Source organism: Dendrobates tinctorius, unplaced genomic scaffold (assembly GCF_039654945.1).
Source record: "Dendrobates tinctorius isolate UK_male_01 unplaced genomic scaffold, ASM3965494v1 ptg000075l, whole genome shotgun sequence".
NCBI classification, from domain to species: domain Eukaryota; kingdom Metazoa; phylum Chordata; class Amphibia; order Anura; family Dendrobatidae; genus Dendrobates; species Dendrobates tinctorius.
In genome coordinates, this window is record NW_027361743.1 from 21832501 (window position 1) to 21848326 (window position 15826).

General features: G+C 42.7%; 1 protein-coding gene across 2 annotated transcripts in view; it reads left to right on the forward strand.

Moving 5' to 3' along the window:
* The window catches only part of DDX10 (DEAD-box helicase 10), a 235748-nt gene that overhangs the window by 124677 nt on the left and 95245 nt on the right, over positions 1-15826 (forward strand). For both annotated transcript variants that reach the window (XM_073583096.1, XM_073583095.1), the window contains exon 15: positions 9531-9692. In XM_073583096.1, coding sequence (XP_073439197.1) covers positions 9531-9692 — 162 coding nt within the window. The remainder of the gene's footprint in view (positions 1-9530; positions 9693-15826) is intronic.

Consider the following 15826-nt stretch of genomic DNA (forward strand, 5'->3'; position numbering starts at 1 on the left):
CCCTCCCCTCTTCCCCTTCTCTTCTCTCCCCTCCCCTCTTCCCCTTCTCTTCTCTCCCCTCCCCTCTTCCCCTTCTCTTCTCTCCCCTCCCCTCTTCCCCTTCCCTTCTCTCCCCTCCCCTCTTCCCCTTCCCTTCTCTCCCCTCCCCTCTTCCCCTTCTCTTCTCTCCCCTCCCCTCTTCCCCTTCTCTCTCCCCTTCTCCACTCTCCCCTCCCAGCATTATTGCAGCCATGTATTTTTGACTATGTAACGGTGTGGTGTTTCAGAGGAAGCGTACTCTACAGGTCACACTTGGGGAGTCATCCAAGGTACATGGATGATACTGGAAACTGAGAGGTGTCATATATTACAGTGTCATCTGCTTAACATGGTTCCTCCTCACAAATCTGACTGCACAATAATGGTATAATGTTAAAGAAATCATGGACAAGGTACAAAAATGTATAAGAAGCATTCAGAAAGAACGGGTCTTACTTGCACAATATCCCGATACAAAACGGTTATTATCCTTGTACTGTGTGCACATTTACCATTGAGTGATGTGTAATCTGCCACCAGGACACACACACAAACCTCAATCTTAAAGGTCTTGTCTCAAAAGCATAAACCATATACATTTATGTATAGAATAGGTGGTGAGTGTGTAATTTATGGGGGTCCAACTGCTGGTAACCACACTGATTACAAGAACTGGGGTCTCAAAGACTGTGCAATCACTACTCTGCTCACTGTCTATAGAAGTGGTGGTGGCACTTTCTACCAATTTCATTCACCTCTGTGATCAGTGCGGTTCCCAGTGGTCAGAGCACCAGAGAGGATATATTTATCAGCTATTCTGTGGATAGATGATATACAGTGGCTTGGAAAAGTATTCATCCCCTTGGCATTTTACCAGTTTTAAATATTTTTGTAAACAGATTTGTGTGTGATGCATGAGCACTAGTGTTGAGCATTCCGATACTGCAAATATCGAGTATCGGCCGTTATACGCTGTATCGGAATTCCGATACCGAGTACCGATATTTTTTCTATATCGCATACCGGAATCGGAAGTTCCCATAATGCAATGAGCCCGCTCGATTTGATTCAGCCAATGGGAATCCTCAGAAGTGTGGGCACATCCTGTTAGGCATGTAGGCATGTTAACTATTGGCATGGCTGTGATTGGCTGCTTAAATGATGTCATCATGATGCGCGGTCAGTGCGGGCCTGCCGGTGGTCTGTACGTGCCTCTCGGGAGCCTGTGCCGGCTGCCGGTGGTCTGTACGGGCCTGCCGGTGGTCTTGTGTGTGTGTGTGTGTGTGTGCAGGCATCGTCCGATGGGACTACAAGTCCCATCGGGCGATGCCTGATACACTGACAGTGATTGACATTTGACACATTAGTCAATGATGGGACAGTAGTAGTCCCAGCATCCGGCTAATGTGTTGAATGTAAAAAAAAAAAAAAAAATATATGCATCCATACTTCATATATACTACATTCATACAACATACATACTACATATATACTACATTCATACAACATACATACATACTACATATATACTACATACATACAACATACATGTATACTACATACATACTACATATATACTACATTCATACAACATACATACAACATACATGCTACATACATACTACATTCATACTACATACATACTACATATATACTACATTCATACTACATACATACTACATATATACTACATTCATACAACATACATACATACTACTTACATGCTACATACTACATACATACTACATATATACTACATTCATACAACATACATATATACTACATACATACTACATATATACTACATTCATATAACATACATACTACATACAGCATACATGCTACATACTACATGCATACTACATATACTACATACAACATACATGCTACATATATACTACATTCATGCAACATACATATATGACCCGTACAGACCCTACACACCCTATGTGTAGTATACATATATACTACATACTACATACATACTACATATATACTACATTCATACAACATACATGCTACATACTACATACATACTACATATATACTACATTCATACAACATACATACTACATACAACATACATGCTACATATATACTACATACATACTACATTCATACAACATACATACTACATACAATACATTCATACAACATACATATATAGTAATGCATACTGCATACAATACTCATACAATACATACATATAGACATACAGTACATATAACATAGAGAACATAATCACCATCACTTCTCACTTTGATCCCCGAAGCCAGTGTCATCTATGAAAGAAATTAGAAAAAAACAAACCACCAAATACTCCCTGATCCTCAGATATCCATGAGTGAGTGTCCCACGCCGATTTCCCGTGGAGAACAGCAGCATCAGCTGATGCGACCGATCTCTAGGGGCTTCAATAATCCAATGACGGAAGGTAGGTATCCTTCCGCACTGTATTCCTCCGCCACTTTAAAAAAAAATAGTCCCTAGTCGCACTTTATGGCAAAAGCTGCCTGGGAACTTTCTCACACAGCTTTTGCCATAAAGTGAGACTAACTAGGGACTATTTTTTTTACAGTGGCGGAGGAATACAGTGCGGAAGGATACCTACCTTCCGACATTGGATTATTGAAGCCTCTAGAGAGCGGTCGCATCAGCTGATGCTGCTGTTCTCCACGGGAAATCGGCGTGGGACCCTCGTGGATTTCTGCGGATCAGGGAGTATATGGCTTGTTTGTTATTTTCATATTTTTTCATGGATGACACTGGCTTTGGGGAACAATGTGACAAGTATTTGTGAGTATGTACTCTGTTATATGTACTGTATGTCTATATGTATGTATTGTATTGTATTAATGTTTTGTATGTAGTATGTATGTAGTATATATGTAGTATATATGTATGTAGTATATATGTAGTATGTAGTATGTATGTATGTAGTATGAATGTAGTATATATGTAGTATGTATGAATGCAGTATATATGTAGCATGTATGTTGTATGTTGTATGAATGTAGTATGTATGTAGTATATATGTTGTATGAATGTTGCATGTAGTATGTATGTAGTATGTATGTTGTATGAATGTAGTATATATGTAGCATGTATGTAGTATATATGAATGTAGTATGTATGTTGTATGAATGTAGTATGTATGTAGTATGTATGTTGTCTGTTGTATGAATGTAGTATGTATGTAGTATATATGTATGTTGTATGAATGTAGCATGTATGTAGTATGTATGATGTATGTATGTTGTATGAATGTAGTATATATGTAGCATGTATGTAGTATATATGTATGTTGTGTGAATGTAGTATGCATGTAGTATGTATATTATTTATTATTTTTTTTTTTTTTTTTTACATTCAACACATTAGCTGGATGATAACTACTACTTTTCCATCATTGGCTAATGTGTCAATCACTGTCAGTGTAGCAGGCATCGCCCGATGGGACTTGTAGTCCCATCGGACGATGCCTGCACAGACACAAGACCCCTGGCAGGCTCGCACAGGCCACCGGCAGCCGGCACAGGCCCCCGGCAGGCCCGTACAAACCCTCGGCAGCCGGCACAAGCCCCCGGCAGGCCCGTACAGACCCTCGGCAGCCGGCACAAGCCCCCGGCAGGCCCGTACAGACCACCGACAGCCGGCACAGGCCCCCGAGAGGCCCGTACAGACCGCCGGCACAGGCCCCCCGAGAGGGCCGTACAGACCACCGGCAGCTGGCACAGGCCCCCGAGAGGCCCGTACAGACCACCGACAGCCCGTACAGGCCCCACCCGCACACACAGACACGCACAGTGTCCGTCCACGCACTGCCCACACTCTCCCCCCCCCCCCCCCCCCTTCGGAAAGGGTTTTTTTTAATTCCGATATTTCTGTCCCATTGACTTTAATGGGACTTCCGGGATCGGAATCGGCGATACCCGATACTTTTTTTTTAGATCAGCCGATCCAATCCGATCCAATATTTTTCAATATCGGGTGGTATCGCTCAACACTAATCAGCACTAAATAGTCTTAAGTTGGTGAAGTGAGAAAATATAGGCATTTATCAAATTTATGTGATCAAATAACTAAAAATTTGCATATATATTCACCCCTTTTGCGGTGAAACTACTAAAATTTCTGGTGCAAGCAATTACTTTCTTAAGTTACATGCTTGGTGAAAGGAAGTCCACCTGTGTGCAGTCTAAGCGTCACATGTCTGTCAGTATATACTTTACCTTTTCTGAAAGGCCACAGAGGCTGCAACATAACACCATTACCAAGCGGCACCACTGACCAAACAACTACATGAGGCAGCACAGAGACCAATAGTAACCCTGAAGGAGCTGCAGAGTTTCCAAGCAGGTAAATACGACCTTACGACCACATGACCATATGACCACAATAAGCCATACACTCCATGGAAGTGGCCTTTATGGAAAAGTGAGCAGAAAAAGGCCTTTTACTTGAACAAAAATTGTAAGGCTTGTTTTGAGTTTGCCAAAAGACGTGTGAGAGGCTCCCAAAATGTATGGAGGAAGATACCTGTGGTCAGATGAGAGCAAAATTTTTAACTTTTTGGCCACCAAGGTAAACGCCAAACCAACACTGCTCATTACCCCAAGAACACCACCCCCACAGTGAAACATGGTGGAGGCAGCATCATGCTGTGGGGATATTTTTGGCTGTAGGGACAGGGAAAATGGCCCGAGTTGAGGGGAAGATTGTTGGTGTGAAATACAAGGATATTCTTGAGAAATACCTGTTTTAGTCTGTCATTGATTTGAGACTGGGATGGACGTTCACCTTCCAACAAGGCAAAGACCCAAAGCATACTACTAAAGCAAAACTAGAGTAGTTTAAGGGAAAACGTGTAAATGTTTTAGAGTAGCCTAGTCAAAGTCCTGATCTTAATTCAATTGGAAATCTGTGGACAGACTTGAAAGATTGCTGTTCACCAGAGGAAACCATCTAAGTTGGAGGAGCTGGAGCAGTTTTGCATTGAGGAATGGGCAAACATCCCAGTGGCGAGATGTGGAAAGCTCATAGAGACTTATCCAAAGTGACTTGCAGCTGTAATTGCCGCAGAATGAGACTTTACAAGGTTCTGATTTTGGGGGGGGGAATAGTTATACACACTGAAGTTTTCAGTTATTTTGTCCTACTTGTTTGCTTCACAAAAAAAAGAAAACCAAATGTTCACAGTGGTAGGTATGTTCATAACATGAACTGAAGAAAAACGTCCAAAAAGCCGTGAAATTCCATGTTGTGAGGTAACAAAACAGGAAAAATGCCTAAGCCACTCTCTTTTCAGGACAAACATGGTGAGCGTGGGGAAGGGGTTAACATAAGCGTGTGTCTGCAACGTGCATTATGTCCTTATGACAAACCTTCTGCTCCATGTGTATATGCACATAGAGAAATAGCAGATGTTTCCTGTACTCGCCATCAGCACCACAATTACACATTTTCTGATTATATGTTTTTAGTACATTTTTATATTATTTTTCCCAAATGTGAGCACCAGATGGTTGGGAAAATAAATACTTTAAAACTCCAAATAAAATTGAGCAATTATTGCTGAGCAATATAACCTGTTCCGGCGCTGTGAGGCGCGGACGGTTACCGGACTGCATCGGAGAGGTGTCTAGAAAATCCAACCACCAGTAATTGGGCCTGCCGCCCCGATAGGGATTTATTATTACCAGATCCTTAGCCCTGAATAATTCTGGAATATGTCATTACTTTGTGATTGTTGGTGGTCTAACCTCTGAGACCCCTGCCTGTCCAGGTCCCTAATATGGATTAGGGGGTCGTCTCTGCTCAGCTTCGGCTGTGAACCCCAGTGTTCTGCTATGTGGGGTATTTAACAAGTTTCTATCTATCCATGTGACACCCAGCGATTTGGGCCCTGATATACCTAGTACAGTGGTTTGGCATCTCCTGTCTTGATGAAAACGAAAGTTTCCATGCTTGACCTCCGCTCAAACCATTGTCAATGAGACGGCTGGAAACAAGGAGCGCTGCACTTGGCTTTCTCCAGCAGTCCCATAATCAATGGAGCAGATGCCAACAATTCACATTTTAATTCAAGACTTTTCAAAACCCCATTCTTTGGATCGCTGGGGTCTTAGAGGTCAAACCCCCCCCAGCAACTAGCAAGTAATTGAGTGCTTTACATATAGGGGATAACTTTCTCTTCTTTGGATTGACCCTGTTACATTTTTATTCTGCCATACAAGGCACGTGCTATCCATCCCTGATATAGTTTTCACTGTGCTGGGGAAAATGTATCGGGGGTCACACGGTCAAGTGAGCAAAAATCTCAATATAATGAGGGTCTCGGAGGTCAGACCCTAATTGATCACAAAGTAGTGGCTTATTCTTGCTGCGAACCATTACTGTATCCTACAGGAATATTTTTGTACCTTTGTTGTGTATCGGAGGGAAGCTCTATAGCCCAGTCCCATTCTCCAGCTTACATGCAGACCTAATCTACCTTGTAAATGCATGACATTACTTATCTAGTGCCAAGTCTTTTGTAATGCATCCTATCAAAAGGTTTGAGTATTTTTTAATTTTCCTGTCTTATACTGTGTATTTTGTCTCCCTTTTTAAAAAAAAAAACAAAACAAAAAAAAAACTGATTCTGAAATACAGCCTTTTTTATGCTTCAGAGCTGCATTCATAATTCTGCAGTCGGAGCTCAAATCTCTAAGCATTCTCTTCTTGCTATAATTTAGTTTAGGAATACACGTTCTAGTAATTAGCTTTACACCAGGAGCTACACCGTAATCTGGTGCAAGGAAAGTGTCTCGCTGTGTTATATTACCGGAGCTGAGGGGTTTGTCCCAAGTGGACGGAACCCTCCGACTCTCCGCAGTGGGAAAACCTGCAACTGCAAAAATCTGCTACCAAATCAATTGGGAAATGATGACATCACACCAGGCCGGCTAATCAGAAGAACTGCTGTCAAATAAGGGGCTTTTTTTCAAGTCGCCACAAATGACTGACGTGACTGTTAGGCAAATTAATTCGCACCAATTCTAAAATCTGCATAATAAATTGACAATCTCCGCCCTCCCAATATCTCAGATTCTGACAAAAAATAGACCCCCTTTAAAACTGCAGTCATTAAGTGTCCATGGTACCGTGCCCCTATTAAGCCAATGGTTTAACCCCGTATCTGTTGGGTGTTGTGCTTATTACGGAGCTCTAGCCCTCCGCATCAGCCGTCTACGACCCTGTTCACAATAATGTGTTCAGTTTTGAACGCTCCAGTTTGTCCCTTTTTATAGATCAGCGAGATCCATTAGATAATAGATAAATGGTACAACAAAGCTCTAATGGGAAGTTCCCATCTTGTACATTAATGGCACGTCCGTCCCCAAGCTAAAGCCATAAATGAATAGTAGCTACAGGCCCCACTAATGGGATCTGCACTAGTGATGAGCAAATGTGCCCTGAAAAGGAATTATCAGAGCATCCCCGGATGCTAACCGAGTGACCGGCGTGCTTGAAAAATATGTTGGCGTCCCGGCGGCTGCATGTACCGCGGCTGTTCGAGTGCCACAACACGTGCTGGGATTGCCTGCTTGTTTCTGTATGTATATATATGTGTGTGTGTATGTATATATATATATATATATATATATATATATATATATATATATGTGTGTTTGTGTGTAGATAGATATTGTGACAGGGTCCCTGGCAGTGTGTGAGGGGAGAGAAGTGTCACTGCGCATAGTGGCCTCAGTGATGTGAAGCCAGGATGTTTTCCTCCAGCACACTATGTGCTGAGGGATATGGGCTGGTTTTAGGTGGACATTCCTAGAGCAGGTGGGAGGATGTCCACCCTATCTCCACCTGCAGAGTCCTGACAGGACCTTGTGATGATGTCACAGTCTTGTGATCACCACATGGTCTAGGTTAAAAAGCTGGACATGAGTCAGTGGGGGGGTTGTGTCTTGGGAGAGGAGGAATTCCCACATGGCTCCCGGAGGAGCTGAGACCGCGGTGTGTTACCTGCGGGTGAATCCTGCAGGAAAAGGACTCTTGTGGACTTTCTTTGTTTTGTTTTGCCATTAGGTCGGAAAGGCCACGTTTACTTTATTCAACCCTGCTACGTTTTATATTTGGACCGGTCACTTCTTTTAGCCTCTTCCCGGCTTTCAAAACCTAAAGCGGTTAAAAGAAGTTGCAAAAGATGGAACATGTGCCGAACAAGTGATTTTGACACTTCTGTGCATTATATTCCAGCGCTTCTTCAGGTGGGTTCTAGGCGGAATCCACCTGAAAGACGTATACCCCAAGACTAAATGCAAGGTGTCATAGTGTGGGGGAATTTTCAGTTCTGAGCACTTTGCCCATGCAGTGCGGCCATTGCTTCAAACGTCACCCACTCCTGTTCTCCCGTGACCCAAACCTCATGGTGCTCGTTAGCAGAACTCGCTTTTTTTTTAATTGCATGTGAAGCATTAATATTTTTGTGCAGCAATCGGTCACACGCTGTAGTACCGTGCCCCGAGCCTTACTTCTGCGAGCCAGGAGACATAAAAACATAATGGAGTTGGCCCCAAACCAGGACCATTTTATTGCTGCGTACAAGGCAGATGGGCCCGGTAATGCTACGTCGTCTGCAGAAAAGGTAATGGCTTTTCTAAGGGGAATAATATTCTTTCTTAACTTTTACTCCACTCCATAAAATTTGTTAAACACACACAAGTCAGATTGTATAATTATTATATTGTACGGGGGGGATGCGTTACTCTGGATGGATCAGCGCCGCGTTCATCCGTTAGTTTTAATGTCGCACAGGCATTGCAGCTTTCCCGCTATGCAAGGATGCAAAATGCAGGTTTTGGCAATTCATGCCTCCTAGTCTTGCACCAGGTTGCGCTGCATTTTCTGGGGAGTGGGATTTAATATGCAGTGCAGAACTTCACTTCTATAGGATTCTTAAAGGGGCAGTAACATTAAATGTTACTATTCTGTAGTGACACTGACACTGGAGGCTATTCCTCTCTTCATTCATCAGATTGTGCCCAGTTTTACAAAGTGCTCTGCAGTGTATGTGCCCATTGCATCCCTTCTGCAGTTTCTTAACCATCATAGATCTTGGATCAGGCAAATTTAGATGGGTAGCAACTACCAAGCCCTTGCCGCCTCTCAGGTTTCCTTCTGGACTCCTCCATTTTCACTACCAATCTTAGCAGGAGTATTAGTTTATTTTCCTGGAAAATTAGGATTCCTTTCAAATGTCTCAATTATAAGATGACTATAGGGTGTTCAGTGAAAATTATACAGTCAGCAAGTATTTCTCAGCTGTGCCCCGACAGGGGAAGCTATGTGCTATACATTGCCATAGTGGTCCCCTTACATGTGATGCACAGTTGAGCTAGTCTTTCCAGTACAGAGAGATTATTTACAAGGCCTTATTGTGTCCTTACATATGCAGAAGGCATAGCCATGTACTTCATCTACTCAACGGAGGACCTTTTTTTTCCTATTTGCAGGCAGTACAACAATGGCCCCCGATACAGAAAGCCGCAGTACAAGTTGCTGGTGGTGATGATGATCAAAACGGCATTGATTTGACTAAAGCGCGAGAACGGCTAACCGAGGAGGACAAATACGACAAAGAGACATACAGGCAAAAAATCAAGGAAAAACATCGGGTAAGAACAATTTCTCTGATTTGTAAGATTTGTCTTTTTTTTTTTTTTTAACTACTCGTTGTTGAGACCTTTGCAGCTTTTCACGATCTTCTCTTTTATTAGCAAAAATATTTAACCATATTAAAAAAAAAATACTAAAATCTTAGAATTTTCACCCTGGTCACTAGACCTTATACTAGATAAGGTCGAAAAACACTGTCTCCTATGAAGCTCGGCCTCAGACTTGGCGTCTCCGGAGAACAAAGATGTCAGTCATAGAGGTCTTCGACATGCCTGAATACAATGTCAACACACTTTCACCCCGCAACGCTCCACTGTGTTGGTACCATATCAACGCTACTATCAGATTGACAGTGGCATCTAAACGGTTAACAACAGCGATTGAAGCTCCATTCCAGCTGCTGATAGAAGCAGGTGCCAGTTGTATAACAGCCAGCGCCTGTCATTTATGGTATGCGCTCAGCTCTTGAGCTCACTCCGTGACTTAATAGTATGTCATAAGGCAGGGAGGGGTTAAGAAGGCTCTTAATTATCACCTTGTCTAAATGAGCCTCTAGGCACTGCTCAGAGATTTCTTGAAATCTGATTACGCAGCTCCTCCTACCGTACCCATAAACCATTTAGTATCCATCTGGTAAGCGTGCCCATATGCTTCATGCATGCGTCAGATAGTCATTGCTTTATGGCTATTGCTGCTGTAGTGAACTGAAAATTCATCTCTTTGGGGCATAAATACCCAACGTGAGTCTTCCTAGCAGTGTCCTATATTTCTCTGAGTTTTGCTTAAGCTTTGGGTTATTTTAAGGAATCCATAATTAATATATTCATTTAATCTCTCTAATAAGAACTGCTGGTTGCTGATGAGAAAAAAATTAAATCTCTGGAATAGAATAATGAGCAAAGCACAAAAGAAAACATTTATATTGTGCCCCCCCAACTATTACTTCTCCACAGTGGCGGGATATCACTGTGCTGTCCTAGAACGCCATTATTAAACACGCGTGTATGAGCGATATGATCGCTATAAAGCTTCACGTTATCACATCAGTTACCAATAATTGAATTTTTTCCTTGTTCACCACACTTCAGAGCGGGGTAAATGTGCAACGAGAATCTATCTTAGCGGAGTGTCGCTGGCTGTGCTACATCTTTCCTTAGTGCAGTGTCTCTTGCTCTTTTACATCTATCCTTGGTGCAGTGTCTCTTGCTCTTTTACATCTATCCTTGGTGCAGTGTCTCTTGCTCTTTTACATCTATCCTTGGTGCAGTGTCTCTTGCTCTTTTACATCTATCCTTGGTGCAGTGTCTCTTGCTCTTTTACATCTATCCTTGGTGCAGTGTCTCTTGCTCTTTTACATCTATCCTTGGTGCAGTGTCTCTTGCTCTTTTACATCTATCCTTGGTGCAGTGTCTCTTGCTCTTTTACATCTATCCTTGGTGCAGTGTCTCTTGCTCTTTTACATCTATCCTTGGTGCAGTGTCTCTTGCTCTTTTACATCTATCCTTGGTGCAGTGTCTCTTGCTCTTTTACATCTATCCTTGGTGCAGTGTCTCTTGCTCTTTTACATCTATCCTTGGTGCAGTGTCTCTTGCTCTTTTACATCTATCCTTGGTGCAGTGTCTCTTGCTCTTTTACATCTATCCTTGGTGCAGTGTCTCTTGCTCTTTTACATCTATCCTTGGTGCAGTGTCTCTTGCTCTTTTACATCTATCCTTGGTGCAGTGTCTCTTGCTCTTTTACATCTATCCTTGGTGCAGTGTCTCTTGCTCTTTTACATCTATCCTTGGTGCAGTGTCTCTTGCTCTTTTACATCTATCCTTGGTGCAGTGTCTCTTGCTCTTTTACATCTATCCTTGGTGCAGTGTCTCTTGCTCTTTTACATCTATCCTTGGTGCAGTGTCTCTTGCTCTTTTACATCTATCCTTGGTGCAGTGTCTCTTGCTCTTTTACATCTATCCTTGGTGCAGTGTCTCTTGCTCTTTTACATCTATCCTTGGTGCAGTGTCTCTTGCTCTTTTACATCTATCCTTGGTGCAGTGTCTCTTGCTCTTTTACATCTATCCTTGGTGCAGTGTCTCTTGCTCTTTTACATCTATCCTTGGTGCAGTGTCTCTTGCTCTTTTACATCTATCCTTGGTGCAGTGTCTCTTGCTCTTTTACATCTGTCCTTGGTGCAGTGTCTCTTGCTCTTTTACATCTGTCCTTGGTGCAGTGTCTCTTGCTCTTTTACATCTGTCCTTGGTGCAGTGTCTCTTGCTCTTTTACATCTGTCCTTGGTGCAGTGTCTCTTGCTCTTTTACATCTATCCTTGGTGCAGTGTCTCTTGCTCTTTTACATCTATCCTTGGTGCAGTGTCTCTTGCTCTTTTACATCTATCCTTGGTGCAGTGTCTCTTGCTCTTTTACATCTATCCTTGGTGCAGTGTCTCTTGCTCTTTTACATCTATCCTTGGTGCAGTGTCTCTTGCTCTTTTACATCTATCCTTGGTGCAGTGTCTCTTGCTCTTTTACATCTATCCTTGGTGCAGTGTCTCTTGCTCTTTTACATCTATCCTTGGTGCAGTGTCTCTTGCTCTTTTACATCTATCCTTGGTGCAGTGTCTCTTGCTCTTTTACATCTATCCTTGGTGCAGTGTCTCTTGCTCTTTTACATCTATCCTTGGTGCAGTGTCTCTTGCTCTTTTACATCTATCCTTGGTGCAGTGTCTCTTGCTCTTTTACATCTATCCTTGGTGCAGTGTCTCTTGCTCTTTTACATCTATCCTTGGTGCAGTGTCTCTTGCTCTTTTACATCTATCCTTGGTGCAGTGTCTCTTGCTCTTTTACATCTATCCTTGGTGCAGTGTCTCTTGCTCTTTTACATCTATCCTTGGTGCAGTGTCTCTTGCTCTTTTACATCTATCCTTGGTGCAGTGTCTCTTGCTCTTTTACATCTATCCTTGGTGCAGTGTCTCTTGCTCTTTTACATCTATCCTTGGTGCAGTGTCTCTTGCTCTTTTACATCTATCCTTGGTGCAGTGTCTCTTGCTCTTTTACATCTGTCCTTGGTGCAGTGTCTCTTGCTCTTTTACATCTATCCTTGGTGCAGTGTCTCTTGCTCTTTTACATCTATCCTTGGTGCAGTGTCTCTTGCTCTTTTACATCTATCCTTGGTGCAGTGTCTCTTGCTCTTTTACATCTATCCTTGGTGCAGTGTCTCTTGCTCTTTTACATCTATCCTTGGTGCAGTGTCTCTTGCTCTTTTACATCTATCCTTGGTGCAGTGTCTCTTGCTCTTTTACATCTATCCTTGGTGCAGTGTCTCTTGCTCTTTTACATCTATCCTTGGTGCAGTGTCTCTTGCTCTTTTACATCTATCCTTGGTGCAGTGTCTCTTGCTCTTTTACATCTATCCTTGGTGCAGTGTCTCTTGCTCTTTTACATCTATCCTTGGTGCAGTGTCTCTTGCTCTTTTACATCTATCCTTGGTGCAGTGTCTCTTGCTCTTTTACATCTATCCTTGGTGCAGTGTCTCTTGCTCTTTTACATCTATCCTTGGTGCAGTGTCTCTTGCTCTTTTACATCTATCCTTGGTGCAGTGTCTCTTGCTCTTTTACATCTATCCTTGGTGCAGTGTCTCTTGCTCTTTTACATCTATCCTTGGTGCAGTGTCTCTTGCTCTTTTACATCTATCCTTGGTGCAGTGTCTCTTGCTCTTTTACATCTATCCTTGGTGCAGTGTCTCTTGCTCTTTTACATCTATCCTTGGTGCAGTGTCTCTTGCTCTTTTACATCTATCCTTGGTGCAGTGTCTCTTGCTCTTTTACATCTATCCTTGGTGCAGTGTCTCTTGCTCTTTTACATCTATCCTTGGTGCAGTGTCTCTTGCTCTTTTACATCTATCCTTGGTGCAGTGTCTCTTGCTCTTTTACATCTATCCTTGGTGCAGTGTCTCTTGCTCTTTTACATCTATCCTTGGTGCAGTGTCTCTTGCTCTTTTACATCTATCCTTGGTGCAGTGTCTCTTGCTCTTTTACATCTATCCTTGGTGCAGTGTCTCTTGCTCTTTTACATCTATCCTTGGTGCAGTGTCTCTTGCTCTTTTACATCTATCCTTGGTGCAGTGTCTCTTGCTCTTTTACATCTATCCTTGGTGCAGTGTCTCTTGCTCTTTTACATCTATCCTTGGTGCAGTGTCTCTTGCTCTTTTACATCTATCCTTGGTGCAGTGTCTCTTGCTCTTTTACATCTATCCTTGGTGCAGTGTCTCTTGCTCTTTTACATCTATCCTTGGTGCAGTGTCTCTTGCTCTTTTACATCTATCCTTGGTGCAGTGTCTCTTGCTCTTTTACATCTATCCTTGGTGCAGTGTCTCTTGCTCTTTTACATCTATCCTTGGTGCAGTGTCTCTTGCTCTTTTACATCTATCCTTGGTGCAGTGTCTCTTGCTCTTTTACATCTATCCTTGGTGCAGTGTCTCTTGCTCTTTTACATCTATCCTTGGTGCAGTGTCTCTTGCTCTTTTACATCTATCCTTGGTGCAGTGTCTCTTGCTCTTTTACATCTATCCTTGGTGCAGTGTCTCTTGCTCTTTTACATCTATCCTTGGTGCAGTGTCTCTTGCTCTTTTACATCTATCCTTGGTGCAGTGTCTCTTGCTCTTTTACATCTATCCTTGGTGCAGTGTCTCTTGCTCTTTTACATCTATCCTTGGTGCAGTGTCTCTTGCTCTTTTACATCTATCCTTGGTGCAGTGTCTCTTGCTCTTTTACATCTATCCTTGGTGCAGTGTCTCTTGCTCTTTTACATCTATCCTTGGTGCAGTGTCTCTTGCTCTTTTACATCTATCCTTGGTGCAGTGTCTCTTGCTCTTTTACATCTATCCTTGGTGCAGTGTCTCTTGCTCTTTTACATCTATCCTTGGTGCAGTGTCTCTTGCTCTTTTACATCTATCCTTGGTGCAGTGTCTCTTGCTCTTTTACATCTATCCTTGGTGCAGTGTCTCTTGCTCTTTTACATCTATCCTTGGTGCAGTGTCTCTTGCTCTTTTACATCTATCCTTGGTGCAGTGTCTCTTGCTCTTTTACATCTATCCTTGGTGCAGTGTCTCTTGCTCTTTTACATCTATCCTTGGTGCAGTGTCTCTTGCTCTTTTACATCTATCCTTGGTGCAGTGTCTCTTGCTCTTTTACATCTATCCTTGGTGCAGTGTCTCTTGCTCTTTTACATCTATCCTTGGTGCAGTGTCTCTTGCTCTTTTACATCTATCCTTGGTGCAGTGTCTCTTGCTCTTTTACATCTATCCTTGGTGCAGTGTCTCTTGCTCTTTTACATCTATCCTTGGTGCAGTGTCTCTTGCTCTTTTACATCTATCCTTGGTGCAGTGTCTCTTGCTCTTTTCCATCAATCCTTGGTGCAGTGTCGCTGGCTGTTTTACATCTATCCTTGGTGCAGTGTCGCTGACTGTTTTACATCTATCCTTGGTGCAGTGTCGCGGACTGTTTTACATCTATCCTTGGTGCAGTGTCTCTTGCTCTTTTACATCGATCCATGGTGCAGTGTCTCTTGCTCTTTTACATCTATCCTTGGTGCAGTGTCTCTTGCTCTTTTACATCTATCCTTGGTGCAGTGTCTCTTGCTCTTTTACATCTATCCTTGGTGCAGTGTCTCTTGCTCTTTTACATCTATCCTTGGTGCAGTGTCTCTTGCTCTTTTACATCTATCCTTGGTGCAGTGTCTCTTGCTCTTTTACATCTATCCTTGGTGCAGTGTCTCTTGCTCTTTTACATCTATCCTTGGTGCAGTGTCTCTTGCTCTTTTCCATCAATCCTTGGTGCAGTGTCGCTGGCTGTTTTACATCTATCCTTGGTGCAGTGTCGCTGACTGTTTTACATCTATCCTTGGTGCAGTGTCGCGGACTGTTTTACATCTATCCTTGGTGCAGTGTCTCTTGCTCTTTTACATCGATCCATAGTGCGGTGTCTCTTGCTAATTTATATCTATCCTTAGTGCATTGTTTCTTGCTGTTTTACATCTAACCTTGGTGGAGTGTCGCTGGCTGTAACATTGCTGCTGGATTTAATTCATACCTCTTCCACTTAATGGGAATCGGATCTTGCAAAATTGTTGATGGTTGAAGCATGAGCACAAAACCC